General features: G+C 35.1%; 1 protein-coding gene across 1 annotated transcript; it reads right to left on the bottom strand.

Moving 5' to 3' along the window:
* Window positions 1-852: 852 nt before the first annotated feature.
* Window positions 853-3,836, bottom strand: LOC137632748 (uncharacterized). Its single transcript, XM_068364825.1, has one exon. The coding sequence runs from the start codon at window positions 3,834-3,836 to the stop codon at window positions 1,362-1,364; it is 2,475 nt and encodes an 824-aa protein (XP_068220926.1). The 3' UTR covers window positions 853-1,361.
* Between the last annotated feature and the right edge of the window lie 17,993 nt (window positions 3,837-21,829).

The following is a 21,829-nucleotide window of genomic DNA, read 5'->3' as shown; positions in this document are numbered from 1 at the left end:
TCCCGACACATACAAAGAATAGTCTGGTATATTCTTTACACATTCTCCTCTTTCCTCATACACTTGACAACACTGAAATTACCAAATAATTCTTCTTTTCTCAAGAGGCTAACTATTGCACTACAATTGTTCAGTGGCTACTTTCCTCTTGACAAGGGTAGAAGAGACTCCTTTGCTATGGTAAGCAGCTCTTCTAGGAGAAGGACATTCCAAAATCAAAACATTGTTCTCTAGTCTTGGGTAGTGCCTTAGCCTCTGCACCATGGTCTTCCACTGTCTTGGGTTAGAGATCTCTTGCTTGAGGGTACACTCGGGCATACTTTTCTATCTTGTTTCTCTTCCTTTTGCTATTTTGAAGTTTTTATCCTCTAGTTATTTTCAAGTTTTTATAGTTTATAAATGAAAGATTTATTTTAATCTTGTTATTGTTCTTAAACTTTCCATAAAGTTTTTCCTTTTTTTCCTTTCCTCACTGTGCTATTTTTCCCTGTTGGGGCCCTTGGGCTTATAGCGTCCTGCTTTTCCAACTAGGGTTATAGGTTAGCAAGTAATAATAAATTTCCACCATGGTTTGGTTTTTATGCCAGTTGTTTGAAAGATAAGTTTGTTTAAGAAAAAAAAAAAAGAGAGCTTGTTGAAATTGAAAAGGAAAAATGACAGGCCCCTTTCTATATAATGACTAGCGCATTTATTCAGGTAACATAATCTTACTAAATTCCCCCAAAAAAAGAAAAAAACATAACTAATGTTATACCTGATTATCCATGAAAAGACAAAGGGATATGCATGATACAATTTTTCTCAGAAAATTAATGCCTAGATGATACAAGATTCCTTTTTTTTTTTTTTTTTAATTTGAATGTCCTCATATGGTTTTTATTTTCATAAATTTGTCTATAGCTCAAGAGTCAGTAATTGACTGTCTACTGAAATACTGATGCTATGAGAAACCCTTTGATGCAAAAAGAAAGATAGTACAAAATCAAGTATTATAGTTCTAATGTTTAGCTTAATCACGGCATTGATGCTCAACTCATGCATTTGTTTAATGTTTTAATAAAAAAGAAAATACATTTATAAACACTAAAAAAATAAAAGTCTTCATTAGTATTGAAATCGGACCAGCCGAATTTCACTCTGTGCAAAAATCTAAAAGTAAGACTAGAATTACATTGCTTATTTTATAACAAAACTATGAGATATAACAAGAAAAAAAATCCATCAGTCAAAGTAAATTTCAAGAAAATGGGTAACAACAAAGCAAAAAAAAAAAAGTTATTGATATTACTGTAACTAAATTTCAGTTTGTATAAAATACTTGGTACCACAGATATATGAAATCTGTTTTAGCTCTTGACGGATTAGTGTGTGGCTCCTTGTATTCTTTTACGTGATCCTTTGGACAAGTCACTAAATAAATCATCGAAAGGCTGAAGTCCCTGAGGCCTCAGGAACGTAGGATATTCACGGGATAAAAGCAAAGGTCGCCAGTTAGAGTTGCCACTATTTTCTTTAGGTTTCACCCCTGAAGAATCAGAAGGGACCGTGTCTGAACGCCGAGTTTCTTGGCTTCTGCCATCTTTTCTATAACTGTAATTGTCTCCCTCTGGGACTGTGACATCATCATGTGGATTGTAAGTATTGTAGGGGTCATCTAGTTGCTCATATTGAATGTTCGACGAAGTAGGACTTCCATAACCGGAAGTTGGAGGAACATAAGAAGGTGCTGGGCCTTCATATGTTGAAGTTGTTGCTTCATAAGTAGGAGCTGGTGCTTCATAAGTAGGAGCTGGTGCTTCATAAGTAGGAACTGGAGCTGCATACGTCGGTACAGGTGGTGAATAGGAAGGCTCTGGTGCCGCATAGGATGGGGCTGGTGCAGCCGAGGAATATATGGGAGCTGGTGCGGTATAGGAGGGTTTGGGAGATTGGTGAGATGGTTTTTCATATGACGCAGCTAGTGCAGGGTTGTGATAAGTTAATGCAGCATAAGATGGTGTTGGTGCTGAATAACTCGGTGAAGGTGAATCGTAAGTCGATGGTGCTGAATAACTCGGCGAAGGTGAATCGTAAGTCGATGGTGCTGAATAACTCGGCGATGGTGAATCGTAAGTCACCGGTGCTGAATAACTCGGTGAAGGTGAATCATAAGTCGATGGTGCTTGGTAGGATGATTCTGATGAATAACTTGATTCTGGTGCTTTGTACTCTGACGCATAACTACTGCTAGTTTCATGTTCATACCCACCACCTCCGTGATGATCACTATATCCACTGCTACCATGATCATCCTTATACCCAGCATCGTGTGCATGTTCATAGCCACCACCTCCATGGTCATGGCCATATCCACCACTACTATGGTCGTCTCCATATCCACCACCTCCGTGTTCATCTCCATATCCACCACCTCCGTGCTCGTCTCCATATCCACCACCTCCATGCTCGTGTCCGTATCCTCCACCTCCATGATCGCTCTCATGTCCCTTGCCATATCCGCTCTCATGTCCCTTGCCATATCCGCTATCATGTCCCTTGCCATATCCACTATCATGTCCTTTGCCATATCCACTATCATGTCCCTTGCCGTACCCACTATCGTGTCCCTTGCCATATCCACTATCATGTCCCTTACCATATCCATCATCATGTCCCTTGCCATACCCAGGGGTTCCTCCACCACCAAATCCACCAAAATGCCCTATAGGTTTATCATTATCATCTTTATGATACTTCCCTTTTTGGGATTCTTTCACTGGATCATCCCCATACTTAACCTTTTTACTAAATTTCGCTTTACCCTCAGGTAAAAAATCGTATGGGCCATATGCTGGTCCTTTATAGTCTGTTGGTTTATACTTAATTCCTTTTCCATATCCTGAAGAGTGCCCATATCCTGAAGAGTGTTCGTGTCCTGATGAATGCCCATATCCTGAAGAGTGTCCATATCCTGAAGAGTGTCCATGATCTGAAGAGTGTCCATATCCTGACGAGTGACCATGACCACCACCATGACCACCATGTTCCCTCGCATATAATCCACTGTTTGCATAAACAGTTGTGCCGGGAACTTTTACTTCTTGGGAAGTTTGAAGGGAGGTTTTGGCTCCCTGTTCTTCAGTTTGTCTCTGAGTAGGATTATTTGAGACACGTGCATTGTTGTTAGCTAGATTCTTATTTAGGTTTGGTGGGGCTCGTTTTACTTCTATAATTTTTGAGGGTGAAACCAGAAGTTGAAATGGGGGATCAGTTGACCCTGATGAGTTTGGTAGTTCCTGTTTGTTCGTAATTTCAATTCTTCTTTCATTTCTTATATATGGTATAGGGTTTTGGCTTCCAGTCTCATTCATTTTGAAATGAATATGGACTTCTTTAGATTCTGAATCCAAATCGGAAATTTTTCTGGAGGTAATTCCTGAGTTAATTCCCATTGATGGCTGAGAACCCCAGATTAGCTGTTTGATGTTTTCCAGGTCAGGTGAACTACCACTTTCTTGTGTGAATTCCTCAGACTCAGCCGCCCTGCGAGAACGGAAGTGGGCAGTCCCATTCTCAGTTTCACAAGTATAGAGAACTTTTTTCTGTTGGGATGAAAACAATTCATCTTTCCGAGTTTGACTCATGGCAGTTATACAGTCCATAACTAAAGATATGTTATCTGTTGTGTATAAATGGATGCCCTCGTTTGTCAGATTCTGGAAACTGGATTCATCAGTTTCCAGTTGTACGCCACCAGCATCCCATGTCTCTCTCTCATCAGAGGAAGGATAAACAGTTCTTGGAAATGCTGCAACGATGAGCATCACCGATGCTATGCAAGTATGTAGCCATGCCATCTGTAAGAAAAAAAATAATGTGAATGAAAGATGATGTATATGATGTGAAGGAATCATTTATGCATTAAGAAGTTCTATTCAAAGTATGGAAATTAAGATTAATTTTTGTATTATAATGAAGTATGATACAGATAAGATTGACTGACTAATTTTTCTACTGTAGGAGAGATTTTTTCTTCAGAACATTGAATTTCTGCAAAATAGATAAAAGTAAAACTTATATCCTAAGAAATATATATATTTTAAGAACAGACTCCTTTATGTATTTCTGCGAGATTTGCAACCTGTAGAGATTATACACATTAGCCGCTATAATTCCTTATAATTCTTTAAACAGGAATCACAAAATGTTTTTGGGTTTATGTTAGCATAAGATGAAAGTTAGGCATCAAATCAATGCCCCATTTTTCTGCATATTAATGGAATACGATAGTAAACAATGTAATATCGATACATCATATCCTACATAGCTTAGCATTCTGTTTTTTTCCTTAGAGCGGAAAATTAAGAAAAAATCAACCCTTTCATCTTGTTTCAGCCCTTTTCGGAGGGCATCTTAAACCTAAAACTGTAAACCAATATTCAAAAAGTATTCTCAAGAGCTTCTTTTAAAAAGTATTTATCGATTAATCAGATTAACGAGGTGAAAAAAAATAACCTGACTCACAGGACTGGTGAAGGTTCATTATGAAAACAAAAAAGTTAATTATAACTAGTAAACAACAAATTAGTTAACTAAGTTAATTATAACTTTTCAGTTACAATATTGTAGGACTTTATTAACAGGTATAACTGAAAATTATGGTTCTGATAAAATCTTTTGTAAAGACTTCCAATTAAAGACTTATTATTATCAGTTATCGACTTAACGTTGCACATTCTTCCGAGATACGCTTTGATATCAGTGGTAAGGCATTCTCCAGAGAAGGGTAATGGGTCACAAGGAGGGGGGGGGGTGGTTACCATGAGTAAACACGTAATAAATGAGTGCGTCCTCTTAACAGATGGATGTGGTGACTTCCTTTTCCTTTTTGTACTGATAACTGTCATCACCACATGTAACTGATTCTACAGCTATTCGTTATTAAAGGACTTTCGATAAGTCCTGTTATAGATACTGGAAACATTTAGAATTGATCTCGTCAGAGTTTTGGTAGCCTTTTGGAAAGGTCCTTACCTGGCGATGCCTTGGACGGGAGTTCGAGAAACGTTCAATCTCGATAGTTTCTTGAAGTGTCTGCAACCTCACCATCCTTGTAAGCTACGGATAGTGGTTTGGGGAAGCCTATAGGTCTACTTGCTGAGTCATCAGCAGCCATTGTCAGGCCTCCCTGGTCTGAGCTTAATTGAGACGAAGCTTGGGCGCTGATCATATCTGCATATGGTCAGTCTTTTGATCATTCTCCTGCTAGGGCGTTGTCACCGTCCCTTGTCTCTGCCATTCATGAGTCACCATTAAACCTTTAAATATGGTTACTGATATGCAGTAGCTGTTTTGTTTGATTCTCTTACTTTGCTTAATTCAATCATTTTAAGCGTTTTACATTTCCTATAAAATAAAGTTTTTGGGTTTTTCTAAACCAAATAGAGAATAATAATGTTTTTGAAGGTAAGATGCTAGTAACTTTGGCAGCAGATGGAATTGCATATACTTAAAATAGAGGCTTTGTTAGGAAACAAACTTGGACCTTTTTATTTGGATTTAATGCTGGAAGATTCGCAACTATTTTTGTTCACAGCGAAACGGAAAACTTTTCTTCTAGTTTGCTCCATTCTGATACTTTGATACTCTGGCTCGTTAAGCATAACTGTACAGGAAAACTATGAATAGGTATATGTTCAGACTACTGTTTATGTATCATCTGAAGGAAAGAAAGTTCTTTAAATCGATTTAGGATTACATTTGAATCCAAAACTTCATTGGGTTGCTTGTTCTCTTTCGAATAAAATGTCAGGAATGAGGAAGATGATCAACAGCAAGTCGAATTCTGAATAAAGAGTTTTGAGAAGATAATCTTCCCTACGAAAACTAACCGAGGCCCTTTGCGTCAATAGGCGTATGAGACAATGAGACAATAATTAAGAGCAAGTCTCTCTCTCTCTCTCTCTCTCTCTCTCTCTCTCTCTCTCTATATATATATATATATATATATATATATATATATATATATATATATATATATATATATATATATATATATATATATATATATATATATATATATATATATATATATATATATATATATATATGAGAGAGAGAGAGAGAGAGAGAGAGAGAGAGAGAGAGAGAGAGAGAGAGAGAGAGAGAGAGAGAGAGAGAGAGAGTGAGATATATATATATATATATATATATATATATATATATATATATATATATATATATATATATATATATATATATATATATATATATATATATATATATATATATATTTATATACATATTCCGGTCATGCTCAGCGGCAGTGCAAGACGCATAATCACTTAACCTCTCCCCGTTCCTCGGGTGGAGAGGAAAGGGAGTAGTCATACCCTGGTGGTACTCCGAAAGGAATGGGGAGGGGTGGAAGGATGAGTCTGAGTGTGCATATCTAAATATTTAGCCACCATTGTTGACGGGCCAGGTATACTAGGAAAAAAAAAACATTTATGCTTTAGAAATACCTTCAAATTTGAAATTTACTGTACATGGCCATAAATATAATTGACCAAAACAAATGGTAGACAAGTGACTATAAATGATACTTGCATTCTTTAAACAGAAACAACATATTCTACAAACTTACCAACATATCTTTTATCATGTATAATCTCCGATAACCCTGTGGAGCAGATAATTAATTACCTTCTTCATTAAGTCGCTCTGAGGAAACTATTCCCCAAGTCCCCAAGGCGGGGACACTCGACCAACAAATGCCCCAACACCAAAGGACAATAATAGTCTTCGCACAATGGTTGGGCTACCAAACTATTCAACATACTTGGACAAACTTCAGTGGCCAATCTTCAAACGATGTAAGACAGTCTCCCTTGTACTTGATATATTATAACGGGTTGATTCGGTAGTTCCCAGCATATTCTGATTGTGGTGGCCAATTGGAAACGTCCCTGCCTGGTCATATTCTGGACTGGGGTTCGAGACTTGCTCAAGCTCGATAGTTACTTGCAGTGTCTAAAACCTTAAGGATGGAGGTTTGGGAGAGCTTACAGGTCTACCTGATGAGTCATCAGCAGCCATTGTCTACCCTTCCCTGGTACTACCTTGGGTTGAGGGTTTGGGCGCTGATCTTATGAATGTATGATCCGCGCCCAAGGGCCCCTCCATCAAACTAGAACCGAAGGGGCCAAGTAATGGCTGCCGATGACTCAGCATATAGAGCTATAGGCTACCCCAAACAAAACCTTCTTAGCTCACAATGATGGAGAGAATGCAAAACGCCTATGGGTTATTTCTCTAGCATATCTAACTTTTGCATTTATATTTCAAGATTTCCCTTTAGAAAAAGAAAAAAAAACTCTTTTTACGAAAGATCATAACTATAACGCAAATAATTGAGAAATTTTCACAATGCTGCTGCTATTCCAAAAATACATATTACTAAACTACGAGCATAAGCTTTGTAAAATTAATGACTCGAGTAACTGGAAAATCAGTCAAGAAAAAAAGTTGATAACGGGGCGGTAGGATGCGAATGTTTTTGTCAAAACCTACGATCACATGGCGTACGGTCCGTTATCTCCTGATGCGAATACGTACCATGGCGATTAATGGCGACGTTTATCGTTATTACATCGTAATTAAATCGCAATGAGTTAATTCATTACCACTACGACAGCCGCGGACTTGATAGCATCCGTGTGTTACTCGGGCATAATAGATCCCGTACAAGGGCATCGCTTCAGGCTATTTATAAAGGCCTTCAGAAGACGAGAGTAAGAAAACAAAGAAGAAAATTATGGGTTTGTGGACAATCAATGGTTCTTTATATTTTCTCAACTCAAGATCACCCATTGAAAATGGTTTGATTTCAAAACGCAGAATTCCAACTTATGATATCAGGTAACCCGGGTGTGGCGTGTAGCTGATATGGATTTAACGTCATTATACTGTAAGGCATAATAGATAAGGCTATTGATGCAGAAACAGATTCAAAACGCACAATGGTGGGGGATTGGAACCTCGATAAACCTTTTCCATAGCGTATTACGTGTGATAATGCACACTGATAAAAAGCTCACAAAAATATGATTGAAAAACTAATTTGTGAATATCTTATGTCTTTGAATATGTCACTAACCTCATTTAAAATTATTCTCAGATTAATCAATAAGAAAAAGAAATCAGAACCGAACAGTGAACAAAATCTTGCTTCCAATGAATTTCCTTTGACAAGAAAATCAAGTCATTTCCTTAACAAGTAAGTTTCGTCATTCGGGAATAATATTAAAGCTGACATGGGTCCTTGCTGAATATGATTCCTCACAAGACCATAACAATGCACTTAATCGCCTTCAAATACTACAATTCGCTTCAACTGCACAATTTTAGGCCACGCCTACCTTCACCAACTTATTATTCTTTTACACCTTTCCCTTTTCATTAACAAAAGAAAAGAATTCCAGGTAGTTTCTCCTCACTATTTCCTTTTCATGTCCAATAGCCCCGTCGAAAGAGTTCGCCTAACATTTGCACGGCAGCAGATCGATCACAGCCCGGGGCAGTGAGTTTAAGCTGTTTACTGTTTACTGGGGAGGATACTGTTGTAGTTGGGCACCATAGTGGAGTGTTGGGCTTGCCCGACTAACGTTCTGGTGAGCATCTATTCTGATGGAACGAACTGAAATCAGACACCTTTAAATTTCGGAGAGAAAAAAAAAATCTGTGTCATAAATTTTGTTATCTACATCATTTTTTTTTCTTCCATAAATACCTCCATTATCCACAAACTTCAATATGTCGGATGCACATTTTCAGTCCTTACCTTAGTTAGAACCTCTTTTAGGTGTTGTTACAAATGGAAAATCTATTTGGCGAATACTGAATTCAATTTAATGACCCTTTCCAAACAATAATGGTTTAAGTAGTGAGCAGGTGAGAAGAGTCTTCAGATGTTGGCAGTATGGGGGAGAGGGACACAAACGAGTAGAGTGCCCCACCCAAGGAACCCGCGCTGTTACACTTGTCAGGCCTACGGCCATCTATCTCGAGAGTGCCCAGCGAAAAACGCCGTTTCACGGAACTTTCATAAAATTATTCAACGTTTCCGTTGAAAATCAAAGCATAGCATCTAAATAAACTACTTGTATTTACTTTGTTTCCAGATATTATATCGTAAAAAAAAAGGTCTTGGAGGACTGTGGACGACAGATATCCTCTTCCTCTTTCCGCATCCTGGATCCTCATTCCCAATCTTTATATAATATAATCCTCTTTCTCAAGACTTCCAGAATTGTATGACTTTTCTCCTATTGAGAGGAGGGTCCCTCAATCACATCTTTCTTTCTCATATTCAAGCTCAGACTATGACAGGAAGATTTTTATATATTTCTCTTTGAGGGTTTTTTTATGTAAAATATAGTACTTCATAAGGTGAATGGTTTTTATCATGTCAAACTCCCCAAATTTCAGACCAACAAGAATTATCACCTATCCTTAATTCGTCTCCCTCGTTTCAGAAGAATGGAGTAAACAAAGGAATCTGATAACGTTATCAAGAGGAGAGGGTAACTTTTTCTGACGTTAAAGAGTATTTACGCGGTTGAGGGGGACGAGGAAATTTATTGCAAATTGAAAAGCGCCGAGATGAGGAGAGTTGACCAGGTCAGAGACAAACCGATCCAGGTGGAAAGTTCTTTGATCTCTTTTGGGAAACTGTAAAATCTAATGACGTGATAAACATAACGTCATTATTCCATATATCTTTAATTCTGAAAAGACTGATTTGCGGTTAAAAAAATGAAAATGCTTACTTCTATATTTCTTCTAAAAATTTCACCGTAATTAATATACAATACGAAAATTTGTAGTTACAGTTCGCGTGAAAATAATCAGGCTAAAAAGTCTTGAATTGCGCACAATATTTCAAAATTTACTAATTTTAAGAGATCTTTCATCCGATCACAATTCTGTCTCATCTAGATATATGTTACTCGTCTGGCTAATCACACCAATTTTTATACCAACCAACCAGTTCTTTATATCAGCTTTCACTTTTCACTCCTGTGTAGCTTCACTCTGAAATAACCTCTTTCAATACGAAGTTGAAAAGAATATGTCACTAGTCATTAACCCTAAAGTTTTTACCAAATTCATATATTTTGAAAACACAAAAACACACACAATTGTTGCCTAAAAGTCGGTCATTAGGAAGACCACTTTTAAGAATCACATCAAAATAAAAATTAAATGTTCTGGAAATACTTACGAGAATGAAAAATTTATCATGACTTTCTCAGAAGGGTTAACTGGACCCAAGCTGAAATATAGACTAAATCATAGTGTAATCGACAGTACACTGACTCAAATACATAAAGTATAGGCTACTTTTCTGTAGATTTCGTTCATGATCTCTCCAAAGATCTGAGAGGTGTTTCTCCAGAGACAAATCGAGACATGACCTTAACATGAAATATATTACCTCTCCTATTATTCCTCATCTAACTGACAAAAGAAAAAAAATAAAACAGGGAAACAGAACAAGATGCTGAAGTTAGGGTTAGAGAAAAAAATGCCGTTAGGATATTCGCTCTATAGCAGTTCGCGATAGAAAATAGAATGAAATCGTTCAAGAGATTCAACATTTAGTGATCTAAATATGAGACCATAGTAGGGGTTAAAATAATTAGTTTACTTAGTCAATCATCGGAGGCCATTTGTAGTGATAACTCTATCTTTCTGTCTCACTCTCTGAATTGGTATTTGATTTTCACCACAAACCACCAGCAATCTCGCGGGTGATTCGACGGATTTTCTCTAGGTTTCTGATCCAATTAAATTGCAAACAGGCACCTGGAAAACATGTTGAGGAAAGGGAATTATTATTATTATTATTATTATTATTATTATTATTATTATTATTATTATATTATTATTATTATTATTATTATAATTATTATTATTATTATTATTATTATTATTATTATTATTATTATTATTATTATTATTATCATTATTATTATTATTAGAAGCTAAGCTAAAACCCTAATTGAAAAAGCAAGATGCTATAAGCCCAAAGGCTCCAACAGAGAAAAATAGCCCAGTATGGAAAGGAATCAAGGAAATAAATACATTACAAGACAAGTAATATAACCAAAATGAAATATTTTAAAATATGTAACAACATTGAATTAGATCTTTCATATATAAACTATAAAAACTTAAAGAAACAAGAGGAAGATAAACAAGATAGAACAATTGGGAGCATGTGCAAGGAGGGTTCAATCGATGGTAACTAAATAGAATAAAATTGAAAAAAAAAAAAAAAAAATGAATAAATACGCAACGATAACGAAAGTAAAACAAGGTGATTTATTTAAGAAACATTAATCTATCATAGGTAACATCCTCTACCACGGTTTGTGAATTGAACGAAAACTGAAGGTGCACAATTGTCAGTCTCTAGGGCATTGTCCTGCTTGATAGGTCAATATCAATGGCCCTTGCCTCTGCCATCCATGAGTGGCCTTTAAACCTTCAAACCTTTAAGAGAAACAAGACTAAAAAGTAAGAAACAAAGAAATAAAGGAAAAATATTAAAAAATAATTTATAAAGTCAATTCTTCAAGAGACCTCAAAGTTTGAAAGTGCTTTGATATTCCGGGAAGTGGAGACGGATGAGATTTTGGACCCCTTATATAAAGATAATTATGGGGGACCCCAGTGGAAAACCGGGGTTTTTTGGGTGGGGAAATATCATAAACGAGTGATTTGCAGCAATAATAATGGTTAGTAATGCAAAATAAGCACAAGATAACCAGTTGGAAAAATATATGGTTCATGTAAATGGCTGAAAACAGGTCAAAACGTTATTCTCATTGTTTTATCCACATTGGTTCCCTTTCAATATTTATTATAGTAAACTAAAAAAAAAAAAAAAAAAAACTTAGAAAGTATTTTGCATAAGGCAATTTTTGATCACCAGAAAATTAGGACTACCAAAGAAAAAATGATCGTGCAAGGACTACGTCACAATTGAGGGTTGTAAGATATATATTTTAATAAGTCAATTCATCATGGCCAATGCAGGGACTCTGAAGTAAATAAAACTGGCACACATATTTCACTCACTTACACAAAACATAATTAAAAGGAGGCAGGATACACACCAAAAAACTATTTTCAAACTTTAAAAACCCATCACTATTATCATGAAGAATGTGTATCTTCTATTAAAAATATATGCTAAAATGCTAGAATTCTTTTTATCACTTTTATCACTTTTTTCCTTTATTCTGTTATCATTTGCACCACGATACAAAACCGTCTGATCGACGAACTAACTACTCTCACCTTGCTAACACGTCATACATTACACAAAGAAAAATTATAAGATTTGAAAGAGAGAGAGAGAGAGAGAGAGAGAGAGAGAGAGAGAGAGAGAGAGAGAGAGAGAGAGAGAGAGAGAGAGAGAGAGAGAGAGAGACAGAGAGACGTGATTGCGCATCTTATATAATGAAAAGTATTTAAAGGATAGGAAGCTTTTATGATTCTGAGATTAATCAAAAATGAAGTTTGTTTCACACGCAACCACTTTACTTGTGAAATGTAACATCTTGAATTCATTTTCAACTTAGGAGATACCTTATCTACAATGGTAAAACTGTTTAATTCAAGAAACCCAATGTTATCTGTAATCCTATACTAAAGTCCACGTCCATGTCCCTCAAAATAAACAAATGACAATAGCAGATGAATAATAAAATCTGAAACCGAAGTAAGTGTTGCGACTGCCCAGTGGATATTTGGTTAACGATCTTATCCTACTCATTTTACAAAATTAGCTTTATCACTACTTATACCATTTCTTTATTCCAGTTTGATGCATTTGTAATAAAAATCTTTTATCAAAGATAAAATTGTCTTTCACATTACGCAAATGTACTAAACAAATTTACTATGAGCGTTAGGTTCCTAGTCAATCTAGACTTTTTTCAGCAAACGTTGCCAAAAAAGAGGGTACTTTATTTTATCTGTAATAAGCTCGTTTGAGATAAACTATTTAGATTTAAGGGTTGGCTTAAGTTTATGAGTTTTTGCCTGGTTCAACACTTCGTCTTTTTATAATTTGAGGTCCAATCTCAACATCTTCATTGTTGTCCTTTATCAACATTGGAGTGAAATTGTTCTTTGAATAATACTGCACTTTAGCTTATAACTTCAATAGTTGGGAAGATCATCATTTTTCCGTAAGAAAATACTATATAAAAAATCTTTTTTTACGTTGAAATTTCTTTTGCCATAATATTGGATAGATCTTGAAAATAATCTATTTGTTTAGCAATTCAGTAAAAATGGACATCTACTTTCCAATGATATTGTCGTGTTTATAGAATCTGTTGATGTCTATTGTTTATGCAAATATAAACTACAAACAGAGGCTATACTGCACGCAACCATAGAAGGAAAAATCTAACTTATAATCTAAAGATATCTTCTTTTAGCCACTGTCTTCAGTTCTATAACACCTTATAATAGTATATAAATAAAATCTTAAAATACTTTGTCGACGGCAAAAAAAAAAAAAAGATCAATTATACAAAAAACAATATTCCAATTTCGTTAGCAGAATTAACATACACAAAAGATATCCCAATCCATTTCACTATGAGGCAGAGATAATGAGGATTATCATTAACTAGAATCCCTGAAAGGAAGAAGAAGAAGCTCTGTTTGTTTACAAACGCTATTTGGAACGCTCTGCTCATTTTGTGATTTTGAGACGGTTTTCCAAGGGTTTTCTTATGAATTTGGACTACAACTTGTGAGTAAGATGCCAGTGAACTAATTAGTGTTCATGTGAACTAGTTTGTGTCATAGTTTATATTATTAGACATAGTTTGCCTCGGTACACCTCCAAGGAATCGCCAAGCCGGAGGTTTCATGTCGCCTGAGGCGATATGACGTCATCATAGAAAACGGAGCGTTTTCTACCAGCTACGATGGCCAACAACTTTCCAATGGCTGCGAGACTTAAACCGAAGACTACAGTTGGTTTAAAATTTTCGTGTTCCCCTAATTATGAGTCGGCATGTGATGTCATATTTAATAAGTTAAAAATAAGTGAAAAAGACATTCGAGGGTTTCAGAACATACCAAATAACAGAGTGGCTGTGAAATTTATTGAGGAGAAGGTTTTTGATGTCTTTATATGAGAGTACGAAGACAAAGTGATTCATTTCGGTAATGGCGAAAAGGCCCTAGTAGTAAATTTGAGTAGTGTATATACCTATGTATCAATACGTTATGCACACTTTGATATAGTAGACTCCCTTTTAATTAGTGTCCTCGAACAGTATGGGAAAGTTCTTCATCTCAGACATAATACCTTTTCTCATGGGAGAGCGAATGGTCTAGAAAATGGAACACGCACTGTGAAAATGGAAATAAAGAAAAATATCCCATCCTCCATAAATATTTGTGGTTATAATGTTGTGTTTTTATATAATGGTCAGAAAAAGACGTGTTACAAGTGCGGAAGAGACTCTCATATGGCAGTTAACTGTAATATGGATAGTGAACCTAAGTTAAACATTTTTAATTTGAATGATTTCCCAGCAATGCCCGGCAAGGATTCTGATAAGGGTCGGATATCGGAAGAAGATATTACTCTTGATGTTCAACTGGCAACAGGTAATGAAGCAAATGTGGAGCAACCATGTGATGGAAAGAGTATTGAAAATGATGAAGAAGAATCCAGCAACCACGGAGAGGACCAGATAGGCGACTTATGCGAAGCAGTAGGAGAACAACTAGTGACCATTCCCTCATCCAAGAATGTTGATGTTGCTGCTGTTCATCAACACTCGGTCGAAATAGAAGGTCGATCACGTGACCTGGAGGGTCATGTTCCAGGTAATGGTGATAATTTAACAGATACCGACAGTGATAGTGACATCTTTGCAATAAAAAGTGCACCTGAAGGAGCTTCTCAAGTTACCGAAATAACTGAGGATAAGGGGCTTCCATCACAAGATGAACCTCGTATTCCTTACACAGTTGAAAGTCTCTTTCCCGTTGAGGATGATGTAAATGAAGAACCGGGAAATCTTAAGGAAATCAATATTGCGGTTTCAGTGCATAGGGATGATGAATCAGTGGATGGTGCTACTGAAGAACGTGACATGGATATATAGGTAAATAAAGTCAGTGATATTGAAGACGATATGAAAAATTATGATAAAGCCTCAGACGTGATGCCAAAAGGCCAGTGGAACATAGATTTAGATACTGTAGGTAAATTAAAGTTAATTAGAGGAAAATCCAATAAAGAAAAGAGGAAGGAAGAAAAAATGAATGGGAAAGATAGGTTGTCAAAGAAAAAGAAAAAGTAATTGTTTCAGTGTTCGTTGTTGTAATGGCGCTTTCTGTTGCCACTTTAAATATTAATGGCTTAAATGAGGTAATTAAACAAATGAAAGTTGTGTCCCTTATCATGTACTATAAAATTGATATTCTGTTGATTCAAGAACATAACGTAAAAGATATTTCAGGGTTGAGTTATCTCACTAATTTTATGTGTATAGTGTTCAATCCATCAATCAATTTAAAAGGAGGTACAATGATTTGTATAAATAATAAAACAAATGTTAAAATTTTAACCAAGGAGATGGATACTAACGGTAGAATTGTTGGTGTAAGGGTATGTTACAATAACTGCATTATACCTATTATAAATGTGTATGCTCCATCTGGTGCCAGTAAATTTTCTGAACGGGAAGACTTTTTCAGGAATGAAATATTGTATTACCTGCGACATAATATTGATTATCTTATTTTTGGAGGTGATTTCAACTGTATAACATGCACAAGAGACTGCAGTAATAATAACAAAGCTTTACTGTCTAAGTCTATGAGTACTCTCGTGAAAAACCTTGCTCTGAGAGATAATTACAAATTCACAAACAGGATATTAGAATACACTTATATACGGGAAGACTATGGATCCAGAATAGACAGGATTTATACGGTAAAATTATTTAATAATATAACATCTGTAGACACCATTCCAATAAGTTTTTCAGATCATAGTATGATTGTTTTGAAATTAAACATAAACACACAAAAAATAGGCACAAGTATTGGAAGTTGAATGTTAAAGTTTTAGATTCTGATGAAATTGAAGAAAATTTTTTACATGTATGGCAGTTTATAAAGCAGAAAAAGGGTACATTTGATAACATACTCTTATGGTGGGACTGGGCAAAATCACGATGTAAAAAATTCTTTGTCAAATTATGCAAAAAATTTTCTCAAGAAAAGTATGGATTGCTGAACTTATTACAAACAAGATTGCGTCAACTTTATGATATTAACTATAAAACTAGTGTAAATTATTAAAATATTAAGATTCTCAAGAATAGGATTTGTGACATCCAGAATGAAATATTAGAAGGTATAAAGATAAGAGCCAAACTAAATGATCGTACAACTGGGGAAAAAATATCTGCGCATCTACTTGTTGCTGAGAAAAAGAAAAATCATACACGCATTACTAACATAAAACAAGCAGATGGTTCCATTGTAGAAAGCACAGAGGGAATTTCTGTTTTTATAAAGGAGCACTTTGAAAAATTGTTTAGTAAGGTAACTGGTCTGGTAAAAAGTCAAGATTATTTTCTTAACCTATGCCATTCTGTCCTAAACCAGGAAGATGTAAGTTTGTTAAGTAGAGAATTAGAGGAAATTGAGGTTTTTGATGCTATCAAGAGTATGTGTAAAGGAAGATCACCAGGGTATGATGGACTTCCTATAGAATTCTACAAAAGGTTTTGGTCTTTAATAAAGTCTGACGTTATGGAAGTGTTCAAATCCATTGTGACTGAGAAATATATGTCAGATAGTCAAAATTTGGGTGTAATAAAATTATTAGCTAAAATAGGAGATTTATCTTTGGTGGAGAACTGGAGACCTATATCCCTTTTGAATGTTGACTATAAAATCTTTGCTAAGGTTTTAGCAAACAGATTGAGATGTGTTATTGGGAAGATTATCTCCCCAGAACAATATTGTGCAGTGAAGGAAAGGTCGATTGTGAATTGTAATAATACGATTCGAGATGTAATTTTTCATACAAAACAAAAGAGTGAAGACTTAGCAATTCTAAGCTTAGACTGGTCTAAGGCTTTTGATAGAGTTAATATGGATTTTGTTTTTAAATTGATGAAGAAATTTGGTTTACCAGATGAATTTGTGGCTCTAGTTAGAATATTGTACAAAGATTGTGTAAGTAGTATCTTGGTAAATGGGTTTATGAGTTCAACTTTTTGCATTAAAAGGTCAGTAAGACAAGGCTGCCCTATGTCAATGCTGTTATATTGTATATTTCAAGAACCTTTGTATAGAGCAATAAAGAGCAATAACAAGATAATAGGGCCTAGCCTTCCAAACAATGTAAATATATGCCTGCAAGGTTATGCAGATGACTCATCCATGATCTTGTCAACTGATGATTCAGTTAGAGAGTGTTCTAAAGAAGTACAATGGTTTGAACTTGCGACAGGTGCACAGCTAAACAAGGACAAAACTAGTATAATTGGGTTTGGGAAATGGGGAAAACCGAAAAATTTGGCCTATCAGTTGGTTGAAAACTGTTGAAAGTATCAAAATTCTTGGTATAATTTATTATAGTGATTTTGAGGTTACATGTGAAGAAAATTGGTCTCGCCTTACTCAAAATATTAAAATATCCATAGATATGCTAAGTCAAAGACAATTATCTATTTTCCAAAGAGCTATTATTGTTAATTCACTAGTTTTATCCAAAGTTTGGTATATATCACACACTTTGCCTCCTTTGAAAAAGTACATTACTCAAATAAATATGCATGTATTCCGATATATATGGCAGGGAACTTACCATCCTGTTGGTAGAGATATTCTTTGTTTGTCGAAAGAGAAAGGTGGATTGGGTATTATAAATGTTTATTTTAAGTCCTTGGCAATTTTCAGTTCGACAGCTCTAAATGATATTAGAAAGGATATTGGTTTAAGTAATTTCTATTGCAAGATGAGAATTAGTTTTTTGTTGGACTTGAAGGAAATAAATGAGGTTTCATTTGTGTCAACATCATTTTATTCAGTTGCAATTAATGTAATCAGAAAAGTTTATCACCATGCAAAATTTCCTAACTTAAGTTCTAAAGATTGTTATAATTTCATAAGGCCAGAGATTGTCCCAAAAATTGAAGGGAGTTATCCATTTTTGGACTGTAAAATGGTATGGGACAGCATAAACAAACCTTTCATTGGCATCATGGAGAGAGAGTTTGCCTTTAAATACGCTCATGAAACTTTGGCGACAAATAATCGTCTGAAAATGTTGAATATCAGAGAGAGTGATAAATGTGATCATTGCGATGATGTTGAATATAGTTTGCATATATTTTACTTTTGCAGGCACATCCAGACAATATTGATGTATGTCAAAAATGTATTATTTCATACTTGTGACATAAACAGGGACAATTTTTTAAACACATTAATGTTCAATTACAAATATAGGACGAAAAAAGGATTATAATAGCGCCACTGTGTTGATAGTTGGTTATTTATATGCTGTTTGGGTCAGTAAGAAGAAACGATATACGAAAGAGGAAACAGATGCATTTCTTAAGAGTAAATTTCAATATGATCGGTGGCTTCTGAAAAATATCTATAAAGAAAGAATGAATAAAATGTTTACCAAAAAGTATATAAATTATTGTTTTTGAGTGACTGAAAATTAAAATCAAGATGTGTGATGTTGTAAATTGTTAAATTAGATGGGTTTGTTTATAGAAAAATGTAATTAAATGTGATTATACTGTAAATATTGTGATTGTAAAGAATATGTAATTTAACTTTTAAATAAAAAGAAAAAAAAAAAAAAAAAGAATCCCTGAATCCCAATGACAATTCAATCTATCTCCAAAGAAATTAGATGGATGATAAACCATTTATCGAAAAGCCGAGCTTAGTCCCTTAATAACCTTTTGGACGTACCCCTATCTTTCCTCTTTGATGCATTGAGAGAGAGAGAGAGAGAGAGAGAGAGAGAGAGAGAGAGAGAGAGAGAGAGAGAGAGAGAGAGAGAGAGAGAAATTTTGTCAAGTTCATTGATAACCCCTGTATGTACAGGCGAGACTACATGCGTAATTAGTCATAAGATAATTCATGTACTAAAAATTATTTGATTTCTTAAGTGTTTCCATAAAACATCATGCGCGGATAAGTGTCTTTGCTTTCAATAATATATTACCATAAACATGAAGGAACTTTCCAAACTTTCTCTCTGTATGCCAAGAGATGAAAATAATGACTCTGAAATAACATAAGATGGAGATAAGATTTTCGGTTTCCTGGAGGGTGTTGCCGTGAAAGGGAGTTGCTTTCTACTGTAAATAGTGATTGAAAGCAAGCGATAAATGTCTTACTTTCAGGACGACACGACTTTACTGGGAAATTTTTGCTTGTTTTTCATTTTCCTCCAAATCTCAGCATATCACCGGAGCAGAAACATGTTCTGAAAATGGTTCATTTTCGAACGTTAAGTGGGACGTGGCGTTATATTGTTGCGACATGACAACAAAATCAGATTCATGTTGACTTTTTGGGAAAATTTCTATTTTAGATTCTATCTAATGATACATTTTGATATGATGCATGAGTGAAGCAAAAGTATATATAGTTTACAACATTCTTAAAAACACTTTCTCTCTCTCTCTCTCTCTCTCTCTCTCTCTCTCTCTCTCTCTCTCTCTCTCTCTCTCTCTCTCTCTCTCTCAAAGATAATTATATACTCAACTAATGACACACATCTCTTACTCGATTTAAACATTTCATGAAAAGTGACTGGATTTTAAAGAGTCGGTGTTTCCTGATTTACATTTTGTTGTTCTCAAACAGAATTGTAGACTTGCTCATATTAACACTCACATACGCGTATATAAATCTATAATGCACCAAGTTAAGTATTGAAAGAACACGTTTCCTCTGCTCAAGAAATATCTCAATAATTTTACTTTGCAATAGAAAGATTTGGGGTAACACATACTTATAATGGTTTGAATATTAGCAATATTCCAACAATGGTGACTAACTTATACGAAAGAAGAATATTGCACTACAAGAACACTCTAAAGATACAAAAGCACATATAAGCCTCTCTCTCTCTCTCTCTCTCTCTCTCTCTCTCTCTCTCTCTCTCTCTCTCTCTCTCTCTCTAACATGACCGAAATAATAATTCCGAAAAGATCGATTATCCATCAACCACACACTCGCCACGGGAATAAGGTAAAGGGCCACATCTCGTTAGGCTTCAGGTAAAGAGGTTTGTGTGATTTATCTCCGGACTCTGCAAATTTTGTCGCATCATTTATTTTGTCCTATTTTCCCTAGAGCACACAACATCAATCAAAACAAAAATTCAATATAAACATAAGTCAGGTAATCTTTCCAATACATAACCAATATAATATTGGGTGACTTTAATTGGCAAAGGAGAAACGTTAGGACATTTTATAAAGTATTTGATTGGAGATGTCATTGCACAGACAACAGCTCCAAAGGGAACTGAAACTGGCATAGAAAAACACTTTAAGAACATCGTTAACACAAATTCAATTGCACTTATGTCCGATTGTAACACCTGATCAAGGCCTTGCCTGTCCAATGCCTGGCCTCTGAACTAAGTTTTATAATTCAATATAATATAATCTTCTTAAAAAGGTGAACAACTTTTCAGCATTATCTGGTCGTCATTTTGATCAGTAACATAGTCAACGAAAACGAATGGGAAACATAACCAAAAAAGGTTCATTTTACAAAATCCTGTTTCTTAAAGTATTTCATATGTAAAAAATGGGCTAAAATATGAAATAGAAACGAAAATATACAGAAGGTCAGGGTGAAATGTATTTCTTATCACAATTAAGCATGATTTCAAGTCAGTATGAGGCAAACAGATCCCTGCAATAATTATTCGTGCGGAAATGTCCCCTTTTGCTGCCGTGTTTGAATACAGGATTAAAACAAATCGAAAAAACTCCCTGATATCAAATAACTTCAGACACTCATAGAAGACAGATAAAGACTCGTTTTATTTTCCTGCTAAAACTCCTGATATGTAACTATAGCAAGTTTTCTGAATTTCCAAGAACAATGCTTTTTGTAATTCTTTGATTTTTTGCGATAGGGGATCAAAGTTTGAGAGAGAGAGAGAGAGAGAGAGAGAGAGAGAGAGAGAGAGAGAGAGAGAGAGAGAGAGAGAGAGAGAGAGAGAGAGAGATAAACTTTTTTTTATAAAAACCCAGACCTACAATATTAGATAGTGTTTATTGAAACATATTCTCTCATAATAAACTATTAATTTTCACAAAAACATTGCAATACTTTAAATCAAATTAAAAGAACCTTACGGCCAACCTCGCTGCACAACCTGACTTTTATTCTATGTTCATGACAAGTAAGCCATTACCACCCGAAATAGCTTAAGGCGTTTCTCCTTTTCAAATATTGTCAAATCTTCCTCTATTTTTGGAACAATATCAAACAATAAATGACAAAAAGGAACGATGAAAACAAGATCCTTCACGCCAGGAATTTCAATTACACCATTTTTTTTCTATCAGAACTCAATAAAATGATGAAGTTGGAAATGTGATACATTCTTCCTTTTAGAAGTACTACCAAATCCTCTCTCAGCTCCAACACACGCGCGCGCGAACACACACACACACACACACACACACACACACATATATATATATGTATATATATATATATATATATATAT

Source organism: Palaemon carinicauda, chromosome 42 (assembly GCF_036898095.1).
Source record: "Palaemon carinicauda isolate YSFRI2023 chromosome 42, ASM3689809v2, whole genome shotgun sequence".
NCBI classification, from domain to species: domain Eukaryota; kingdom Metazoa; phylum Arthropoda; class Malacostraca; order Decapoda; family Palaemonidae; genus Palaemon; species Palaemon carinicauda.
Note: the sequence above shows the minus strand (reverse complement) of the source record. Positions and strands in the feature narration are given on the sequence as shown.